An 11,663-nucleotide genomic window follows, 5' to 3' on the forward strand; every position below is an offset into this window, starting at 1 on the left:
CGAACTCATTTGAGGCTTTGATGAATGAGCAAGATCTGGAAGATGTTTGGAAGGAAGGGCAGCAGGTTCAACATGAGACAAATATAAAACCCAGGCAATCATCAGCCACTAGAAAACAGCAGCAACAATCAATTTCGAGTTCCAACAGTGGGAAACCAGTTCAAGGCAGTGGTAATGTGACTAAAGACAGGGTGTTCGACGAAGTGACTCTAAAACATGAATTGGTAGAAATTTTGGGTGTTCGACGAAGTGACTCTAAAACAAATTGGGAATTGAACTAACAAGCACCCAAGTTAATAGTTCCAATGTACCTATGTTTCATTTTTCCAATCATCATGTAGAGCGAATCATCAAAAATGCCCAAAATGAAATGATGATGAATTCTACTTTGGTTAAACAACCTTTGGTCACGCTGAATACTTCCGTATTTGATGTCCTATCTCAATCAGTGGAGTCGTTTGGGGATTTTGAAGGTGAATCTGGGCAGATCATGTTGTCAACGGGGAATAATAATGAGGTGATACAGTCAAATCTGAGGTTGATGGCTATCAAATCCAAGCTTTGGCAAGAGCAGTGTGAGGATGACGATGAAGAGGATTGGGGCGATGGTTTCGCTGGTTATTCATCAGAAGACGCTGATAAAGAGGTTAATCATGATAGTGCAGGGTAAGAGATTTATTCAATGGTCATGAAAAAACATGGTCAAGTACGAGCAGCAAGTGCCAAGAGTAATCTGAACCTCAATGCTCCTGCTTTTGTTCCCAGAAGTTATTCAAATTCTGGTATGCAAAATGCAGCAACAGGATCACCTTCAGTTACTGTGCAGCAGCAGCAAATTGATTCCAACTCCTCAAATACTAATCCTACATGTGATCGAACTACAACAGTACAACCAAAAAGTGGGCACCTCCAAGGTGTGATAACCAGTACATATACAACACCACCTACAACGAAGGTTAGTACAACAGCTAGTTCTAAAGGTGATTGAGAAGTCACAGCAGTGCAATTGGGACAGAATCAAACTGTTACAACTGTCCCAGTTATTTCAGAGGAGGAGAGAAAGCTTTTGGATGAAATAGTGAGTTCTACTTCGTTAAATCCTGTAAATCTAAATGCATATAGCACTGGACCTGTGACTAAGAGCAGGAATAAAATGCAAAAAACTGATCAACATCAAAGCAAGGCAATGGTGACAAATACAAAGGGACAATCTGCATTGGTGACACTAGACATCGTCCAAAGTGCTCCACAATCTGTGAATGTGGGGAGGGAAATATTTGAAGAAGGATAGGAAGATGCAATGATACAACAATGTAGGGCAGAAGCAGCAAGAAAAGGGGATCTATCACCAATGCATAGTGGAAAAAGTTGCAAATCTCATACAAGGAAAAATAGTTGGGATGACAAGTTTAGTGATTTTTTAAATGTTAGGCGACCTCCAATGAGAGTTGCCAAACAAAAGAAGGCCGCCCCAACTGCATCTAAAAAGTTCAATCGTTCAAAAAAGAAATCATGAATTTTGAATACATCTTGAAGAATTGGGGTTGTGATGAAAAAGAATTACAAATTGAAGAAATTACAAGTTCGGACAAAAAAGGACAACATTTTAATTCCTTCATCATTTTATTCTACCATTATGTTAGTATACTCATTTGTAATATCATCACAGAGTATGTTATAAACTCTATGATGATCATTAAATATTTGGTACTTTCCAGTTCTTTCTTTTTACATGCTTGTTAGTAAGTGAGGCTTTTATTTGCCTCAATAGGATTAGTAAGGTAAGGTTTAGCCCGGTTTGTGTTGCCTTGTTCCTATGCCTTTGGAAAATATCCACACGGCTATGAGATTATATGCCCTTGTGAGACGTTGCCGACAGCTACACCATGAATCCTCTACATGAGGCTGTCATCATAAGGCAGTGTAAGGCGCAGAGGAGTGATTATATAGCCAAGGCATATGGGTAACAATACTGGTGCTATTGTCCCCCTTATTTATACTTTTCCTAATTGTTGTATTTTCTTTTCTTTTATTAATAAAAAACTATCCCTAGGTGCTTGCCTAGTGGATTGCCAAAAAAAATGCGACAAATGCCTGGAAACTAGCGTTTGAAGATGCGATGGACTTGAAGAGAATGCGGGCCGCATGTCTATTACGCGATAGCTATGCGGTCGCATAATTGACCTGTAAGGGTGTTTTTGTCCGAAATGTGTCCCGAGTTTTGACCCACTATAAATAGATTTATTGGGGTTTTGTGGGGGCATCTTGTCTGGTTTTTGAGCTACATTCCAAGTATTTAATATTCCTCTCTTTTGGAAGCTTTTGAGTGAAGAATCTTGCACTTTGTAAGCTTTATAGCATTTAATATTCTCATATTTTTGTATTTTAGCACGTGTAGCTAACTTTAAATACTAAGGTTGTGGACTCTAAATGGATGTTATGTTAATGGGTGTTTAACATTGAATATATGTATAATGGTTGGTTGATATATATTTATTTCTCATTCTTCATTTATTGTTGGTGGTTGCAAACATTAACAAGTGCCATTAAATTCATTCTTTACTTGGAAAAGTGAGTTAGAATTTGGTAGAAGTAAATATCAAAGACTCAAGGCTTTAAACCTTGTTCAATAGAATCGCTTAGGAATAAGTGGGTTTTATTTGGCATATATTGATTGTTCTTAATTGCAACTCATTTATATTTGGAAAAATCACAAAGAGGAAATACTACCCAGCTATTGAAAAATATTGGGTAGTCATTTAGAAATCATTTGCATATCTAAAGAACCTTCCATTAGAAATATATCATATTAACACTGATAGCATTATATTCCATTGAAGGGGACACAACCTTTGTTTCCTTGATCAAATTATTTACATTCTCAACGTTACAATTAGTTATTTATTCAAATCATAATCATATCATACGCTTGTTACAATTAACCAAACAGAATTATGACTTAAGTCAAGTAACACACTACTCGAATGACCTTTTCACGCCTATTCCCTGTGGGACTCGACTCCAACCTTGTTGGGTTATTATATTTGACACCGACCACCTACAAAAGGCTTGAAACTATTTTAGTATGTGATGACTTTGCGGTCCGCATATCGCCTATCCAATTGCAAAGTCGCCGTATTTTGTCATCTTCGTCAGGCCACCTAGGGTTTATTCTGTGACAAAAATGTGGACTACAAATCGACTGTGCGGTCCGCAAAAGTTATCGTTCTCACATTTTGAACTCTACCCTCAACAATGGCGAACCTAGTTTCACTACCTAGCACCCCCAAACCTAACTACCTATCCAAGAACTCCCTCACATTACGAACAGATACCCACATACGAAGAGGAAAAAGGAACAAAAATTAAAGGAAACCAAAATAGGACAAACACAACAAAATTTAAAATAACATTTACAAGGATGAAATCGGGAGATGAGAACATACCAGTGATAGGGAAATGAGAACACTTGGGAGATGAAATCAACAGATGTTGTTTACTATTTTCAATTCAACTAACTGTTTTCCCTTCTCCTTTTTTCATTTTTTGTTTTGATTTCTTTCTGATAAAAAAATCTTTTCTTTTGTTTTGCAAGTGTTTGAATGCTGATGATATGCGAGGGTTATTTACTTGTGAGATTCGCGGTGGGTAAGTCACCGCATAACACATTATGCGACTGCATAATTTTTATGCGGTGGGTTCAACTTGAGTTGCTTGAGGACATAATGCGGTGCACTTGTGCGATCGCATACTTGAAATGCGGTCCGCAAAGTGCACCTCCTCACCGCATTTCAGCCACCAAATTTAGCCAAACAAACTGTCTGGTTTTGCAACCACAATGCGGTCTACATAGTTAAAATGTGACCACATCTGTGTCGCAAACTTCCCATGGTGACTTTTATTCCCTTTCACACGCAATTTTACCCAGTGTTATGATTTTTTTGAATCACCTGCACTTTAACACACACTTTAAATTGCTCAATTAAATCTATTTAACAAAAGTTAAACTTTAAATGAAAAAAAAATGTTACCACACATGGGTTGCCTCCCATGAACCGTTTGATTTAACGTTGCGACACGACGTAGTTGGACTTTCTTTGGGTTCACTCATTTGTCGGGCACAGACCATCTTTGAGAGCCAACTATTCCACCAAATGTTTTTCTCCATCTGTGCCCAAGTAGTTCTTGACTCGCTGGCCATTTACTTTGAAGATTCGGAGCCCAAAAGGGGATACATTGACCACTTTGAACGGACCGGACCATTTCAATTTGAGCTTGCCCGGAAACAATTTGAGCCTTGAGTTGAAGAGAAAAACCAAGTCACCCGACTTGAACTCCCTTTTCAAGATCTTTTTGTCGTGGACGAACTTCATTCTTTCTTTGTACACATCTGCACTTTCATATGCATGGAAATGGAATTCCTCCATTTCATTGAGTTGTGTTAACCTCAAATTTGCAGCTTCAGCCCAGTCCAAGTTCAACTTCTTTAAAGCCCACATGGCTTCGTGCTCCAATTCGACGGGTAGATGACAAGCCTTGCTAAAGACTAATCGTTAAGGAGAAGTGCCAATAGGAGTTTTGTACGCCGTGCGGTATTCCCACAATACATTATCTAGCTTCTTTGACCAATCGGTCCTGTTTGCATTAACAGTCTTTGCTAGAATGTTCTTTATCTCCCGGTTGGAAACTTTAACTTGGCCACTTGATTGGAGATGATAAGGTGTGGCCACCGTATTCTTGACGCCATATTTCTCTAGTAGCCCCGTGAAAGCCTTGTTACAGAAATGATACCCACCATTACTAAGAATGGCTCTAGGAGTGCCAAATCGTGTGAATATGTTATTATTTATGAATGCGGTCACATTCCTTGCCTCATTGTTTGGTAAGGCAATTGCTTCAACCCATTTGGATACATAGTCCACAGCCACCAAGATATATTTCATACCACACGAGCTTACAAAGGGGCCCATAAAATCAATTCCCTACACATCAAATATTTCTATCTCCATCACAAAGTGCATTGGCATTTCATGCCTCTTGGAGATGGATCCTTGCCTTTGGCATTAGTCGCAAGCCTTGACCATTTGATTGATATTATGATAAATCGACAGACAATAATAACCACATTAAAACATCTTTTCCACCGTTCGATTGCCCCCATGGTGACCCCAGACCAGTGAGTCGTGGCATGCCTTTAGAACTGGCATAATCTCCTCTTATGGAACACACCTTCGGATGATGTTATCAGCACAAACATGGAACAAGAATGGTTCTTCCCAATAGTATTGCCGACAATCTCTCAAAAACTTTTTCTTTTGATAGGATTCTGATCCATCCGGAATAAGGTCACTAACCAAGTAGTTAGAAATATCGGCATATCAAGGAGTAAAAGTGCTATATAATGCCAATATGTGTTCATTCGGGAAAGCATCGTTGATTTCAAGATCTCCCTTTGGTCTCCATGCCTCTTCAAGCCTTGATAAATGATCCACCACTTGATTTCCGTCCCTTTTCTATCTTTGACTTCAAAGTCAAACTATTGCAACAACAGGACCCACCGAATCAACCTAGTCTTTGCATCCTTCTTTGCCATAAGATAGCGAAGAGCAACATTATCTATGTACACTATCACCTTGGATCCCAATAAGTAAGCCCGAAATTTTTCAAAGGCATAGACAATGGAAAGAAGTTCTTGCTCAGTCACCGTATAATTCATTTGTGCTTCATTGAGTGTCTTGCTTACATAATAGACCGGGTGAAGAACCTTGTTGTGATGTTGGCCAAGCACTTCTCCAATAGCTACACCACTAGAAGGACCGGGAAAACACTGAAGGATATTGATATCACGCGCATTAATGATGCAGTAGATGTTGCTCCCCTAGAGTTTCAGACCCAGACTCCTACTGATATAGAGCCCTCAGATTCCCAGACTCTCGTGTCTCCTCAGGCTACTATTTCATCCACTTCCACTCCACAACCCACTTCTCAGGCAACCATTGCCCAGCCTTCTGCCATACTGCCAGCTGTTTCGAGGCTTGATCTCTTAGCTCAACATGTAAATGCTAAGGTAGACCAGCTTCTAAAGAACCTCCCCACCCTCATCAAGCAGTCATCGACTCTTATCCAGTCCTTAGTGACAACCCTCCAACAATGACAAACATCTCATGGGGATCACCTAAAGCAGATTGAGGTGTGGGTTGAAAAGATAGAGCGGGGTGAGGTTGGTGACTTGCCAAAGATCCGTGAAGATGTTGCCACAATGAAGACTGAGCTCCACAAAATTCAAACTCTGGAGTTCGATCTATCCTCCTTCATGCCTAAGGAAGGTGCACAGGGAGCGGAAATGGTAGTGGCTAGATTGGATCTTGACTTCTCCACCTTGATGATAGACCCTGCATCTCAAACTATCGGGGCTTCCCAGCCTCCAGCTTCCCCTGAACGTATTGACATTCCTTCTGAGGAAGATTTCGGACACTCTGTAGAGTCCGAAGGTGGGGAGGCAGACGAGGGAGATACTGATGAGGAGTCATGGTCTGAGGAGGATGAGGGCCCTCAGGAGAAGGGTAAGCAGATTGCTGCCCCTATAGTTGCAGAGGAGGAACAAACAGTTGTTCAGAAGGCAATTGAACATTTGCTAGCAGACATGGTCGCCCAAGCCATTCCATCGACCACTCAGCTATCAGCAGTCAAGGCTAGCAGCTCACAAGCCCCAGCTCCAGTGTCGGGCCAGCTAGAGATCCATCCTCCATTAGTGCAGGTCACTCATTCGGCCAAGATCTCATCAGTCCCAGCTTAAGAATCAGAGGGTGACCCCACCATCATTCAGCCGGCTTCTGACTCCCGTAGTGCTTAGTGTGCCTCAGGGAGCCCCTAAACTCTATTTTACATTTTCTTGTATTGGTACAATTCATGCTTTTTAGTTGGGGGTGGTATAACATTGTACAAAATTTTGTGAACTAAACTATTGTACATGTTTTTGGGTCATATAAGTAAGCTTTCGTATATACTTGTGTTGTGATTCTGTATATATTTGTGTTTTGTGGTTTTAGTACATAGGTGATCTTTGTATAAAAAAAATAATAAAAAAAATAAAAACAAGTAGATAGTTGTATGTTCATCTTTAGTAATTAGTAATGAATCCCCCTTGGTTTTTCTTTGCCGGGTTCTTTTCCAAGGGTGTAATAGTAGAACCAGGGTAGCAGAATGAAACATTTTGACCGGTTTGGTGTAGTTGTCTAGATGCAAGCATGTGTGCCTGTAAATAGCCTATACCCTTGCATTAATACAAAAAAAAAAGAAGAAATAAACTGTGTGAACTTGAGGCTCGCTCTTTGACTCTATGTCTACCTAGAGTTATACATGTAAATATGATGAAAGCTTCGAGTTGCCAAGTGTTGACTCGAGGGCTAAAACTATGTTGAGCCAAATAGTTTGTTTGCATGTGTGTGAGTCTTTGTAGAAATAATTCTTGTGGCTACTTCTGCCATCTAGAACTTGCCTGGTTGGTCTTTCGATGCCTATGATAATCACATTTGGTTGGAGAAATGACCTTAGGCAGTCTTTGTGATTTTGGAAAACCACTTAGCCTTTCAAGCTACCCATTATACAGATAGTATCACTAGTTACCCCACTTGAGCCTTTAACCTTTTCTTTGGCTACCTCATTACAAATCTTTCCCCTTTTGTAAAATAATTCCCTCTTTTGAACCCGTCCCTCCTTGAACATTGAGAATGTGGTTAAAAGCCTAAGTTGGGGGTGTGGTGTCAAGACGAAAATTGACAAGGTTGTATAGTGAGTGTAGGAAAGTATCCCTCAAGGTGTGAAACTACTCAAGCTCCAAAAGCAAAATAAAAAGAAAAAAACATATTTTGCAAGAGAAAATAAGAAAAAGAAAAGAAAAAGAGTTGTATGTATATATAAATATGGAGTCTTGAAGAGAATTAGAGAGGTATTGAAGGTGGCTCAATGTTGGGAAGTAGGAGCTAATGAGGGCTAGATGATTTGAAAAGAAGCAAAGAGCAACAAGAAAGAAAAATGTGAGTAGTGTTCAAGGAGGGTGTAGTCACTTGTACCCAAATGCTTATCTGACCCTTCCCTAAACCTACATTACAAACTTAAAAAGTCCTTATCAGATCTCCAACCGAACATTCTTAGAATAAAGCGATGAATGAAAATAAGGGCAAGCTTATGATATGGAATGTTATAACACTTGAAACTCTTTTTGAGAGTGAGTGTCTTTGTGAATCCGTCCCTTTTGTTTTCATTGTAAATATTGTGAGTGTGGGACTTTCTTTCTAGTGAGGGCACATGAATTGTGAGCTTGGACAGAAGTTGAGTTCTTGAAGTCGAATGCAATTGCACTTAGCTGAGAGTAACATTTTGTCAAATTGGTCAAGGCCCAAAGTTTCACAAGTTGATTAGTTTTCCTTGTAAATAACAATGATGGTTCAGGAAGGGTAAATAAACGAAATGGCACTCTCGTAGTACTGACAACTAACACTATCCGCGGTCACTATTGTTTCATATCGTTCAGATGGAGTCTAGAATAGGATAGTGTCATTTTGGTTGCTTGAGCACAAGCAAGAGTTTAAGTTGGGGGTGTTGATGTGCCGGAGAATTTCGGCACATTTAATACAAATTGCTTAGGTTTTAGCTTGTTTTAAATGCAATTATCTTCTATACTTATGTAATTTTAATATTTTTGAAGTGTATGAGGTTTAAGGGCCTAAGAACATGGAAATGAAATAAAAAGCCAAAAAAGGTCAAGAAAATAGCAAAATGTGATCGCATAGGTGAGGATGTGGGCGGCAAATCAAACATGCAGACCGCACAGTGCTCAAAGAAATCGCAGAGTCCAACAGTTTGCTGGCCAAAGTCAGGTGCAAAAAATGCGGTCCATTATGCGACCACATAACATGTTTGCGGGATGCACAATGGATCACAAACTCGTTATAGAAGTTGCTGAAGGCGGAAAATGTGGTGCAAATTGCGATTGCAAATCAACAATGCGGACATCATAACCTAAAAGCGATGAATGCATGGAAACTAGGGTTTGAAGATGCGATGGACTTGAAGAGAATGCGGGGACCGCATGTCTGTTATGCAACAGATATGCAGTCGCATAATTAACCTGTAAGGGTGTTTTTGTCCGAAATTTGTCCCTAGTTTTAACACACTATAAATAGATTTATTGGGGTTTTGTGGGGGCATCTTGTCTGGTTTTTGAGCTACATTCCAAGTCATTTATATTCCTCTCTTTTGGAAGCTTTTGAGTGAAGAATCTTGCACTTTTAAGCTTTATGGAATTTAATATTCTAATCTTTTTTGTATTTTAGCATGTGTAGCTAACTTTAAATACTAAGGTTGTGGACCCTAAATGAGTGTTATGTTAATGGGTATTTAATATTTAATATATGTATAATGGTTGGTTGATATATATTTATTTCTCATTCTTCATTTATTGTTGTGGTTGCAAACATTAACAAGTGCCATTAAATTATTTCTTTACTTGGAAAAGTGAGTTAGAATTTGGTAGAAGTAAATATCAAAGACTAAAGGCTTTAAACCTTGTTTAATAGAATAGCTAAGGAAAAAGTGGGTTTTATTTGTCATATATTGATTGTTCTTAATTGCAACTCTTTTATATTTGGAAAAATCACTAAGAGGAAATACTACCCAGCTATTGAAAAATATTGGGTAGTCATTTAGAAATCATTTTAAAGAACCATCCATTATAAATATATCATATTAACACCGATAACATTACATTCCATTGAAGGGGAGACAACATTGGTTTCCTTAATCAAATTATTTACATTCTCAACGTTACAATTAGTTATTTATGCAAATCACAATCATATCATACTGTTGTTACAATTAACCGAATAGAATTATGACTTAAGTCAAGTACCACACTACGCGAGTAACCTTTTCACGCATATTCCCTGTGGGATTCGACCCCAACCTTACTGGGTTATTATATTTGACACTGACCGCCTTACACTATTTAATTAAAGTGTAATTTGAGCGTATTACGGCCGCATAACCTCCGTTGGGCCATTTTCTTCAGATATTTTCAGCTTAGTATAAATAGAACGTTTTATCATTTTTAGGTTAAGTTGAGTATTTGGAAGAGCACCTGAGCCGTTTTCTTTACTGCTTTGAGTAATTTTGTACTATATAAGCTTCTAAACATTAGATTTTCTTTCCATAATCAATTATTATGCATCTATATTAATTTATTCATGTTCTATGAGTAGCTAAATTTCTAGCTAGGGTTGTGGCCCAACCCTAGTGTGGGTACTTAATGAGTGTTTGATTTAAGGCTTGTTTGTGATTGGGTTAGTGATATTTGGCGTAATTCTTGCTTGAATTCAAGAATTAATGGTTGTAAACATTGATTTATGCCTTATCGACCTAGTCTCTACTTGAGAAAGAGAGACAAAGTCTCGGAAAACTTGGCTAACAAGAAATTGAGGTGAACTCAAGAAATTGATAGCCCAAATTAGAGGGTAAAATCTAGAGATAGTAAGACTCGACTGGAGCATATATCACTTGTTTTTTGCAATACCCGTTTGGACTTGAGAAAGCCAAATTGGGTAAAATCACTCAAACCATTGAGAGGTATAGAGTGGATAATTGTGTGTGATTGCTATATTACAACCCCGATTAAACAAACGTGATCTAGAGTTTACAACCTATTAGGTAATCACCTAGATGGAAGTCACGATCCTAGATCTTTTATCATTTTAAAAACAACCAAAACCAAGAATATTGTCGCCTAGTTTTATAATGGCAATCAATAGCTTAAAGTAGAAATAAAAACAACAAACAAGAATGTGGAAGTGTAATTTGAGGCACATCATATAATTACACCAAATATATACCTAATCCAAATTCTAACTCCTTGTGGATTCGACCCCGACTTGCATTGGATTTTTATTATTGCTTCGACCGCCTCACTACCTATATTTGTGGTGTGAGTTTAGGAGACATCACTGCCTCGTATTCACATTTCTCATTCTCAATCCAAATCTTTCCTTCTATCAATACGGGAGCCTTACAATTTGTTTTAAAATTATTTTTCCCACAATAGGTACTCGTGTTTTAGCCCATCTTATTAAATCGCGTGGCTTCATGTAGTTCCCCTACTAGCAACATGCATATCAAGTTCACCTTATCTCGCCGCATGCATATTGTTGATACTCAATTTTTCCCTATATATTTTAAATATGCATAAATACCTTCAGAATAACACATATATGCATATATAAGCATGCACAAGGTTTTTATTATTTTCTCATAATTTTAAGGGTTTAAATTGATTTATTTTCTCCCCTTTTATTCATAAAATCCCCAATAACTATTTCCTAAATTATTGTTATGAAAATTTATTTATTTAATTTCTATACTTATGCCAAAATATGGCTAAAATATTTTTCATGCATTTTTATAATTATATTTAGTATTTTTAAGCTAAATTGCCTATAATTGCAACGTTAGCCCATTTTAGGGTATAATTATATTCTATATGCATAATATCGGTCCCTATATTTTTAAAATATTAATTATATATTTTAAATCATTTTAGAACCTTAAATTATTTTTCAGAAATTACCTATTATTTATTATAAATTAAAATAGAGAAAATTGGCTATTTAAAT

At 37.9% G+C, this 11,663-nt stretch overlaps 1 protein-coding gene across 1 annotated transcript; it reads right to left on the bottom strand.

Annotated features, from left to right (window-relative positions):
- Positions 1-4,142: 4,142 nt before the first annotated feature.
- LOC138875784 (uncharacterized) lies at positions 4,143-4,499 on the bottom strand. The gene has a single exon (XM_070154651.1). The coding sequence runs from the start codon at positions 4,497-4,499 to the stop codon at positions 4,143-4,145; it is 357 nt and encodes a 118-aa protein (XP_070010752.1).
- Between the last annotated feature and the right edge of the window lie 7,164 nt (positions 4,500-11,663).

This window comes from Nicotiana sylvestris, chromosome 8, assembly GCF_000393655.2.
Source record: "Nicotiana sylvestris chromosome 8, ASM39365v2, whole genome shotgun sequence".
NCBI classification, from domain to species: Eukaryota; Viridiplantae; Streptophyta; class Magnoliopsida; order Solanales; family Solanaceae; genus Nicotiana; species Nicotiana sylvestris.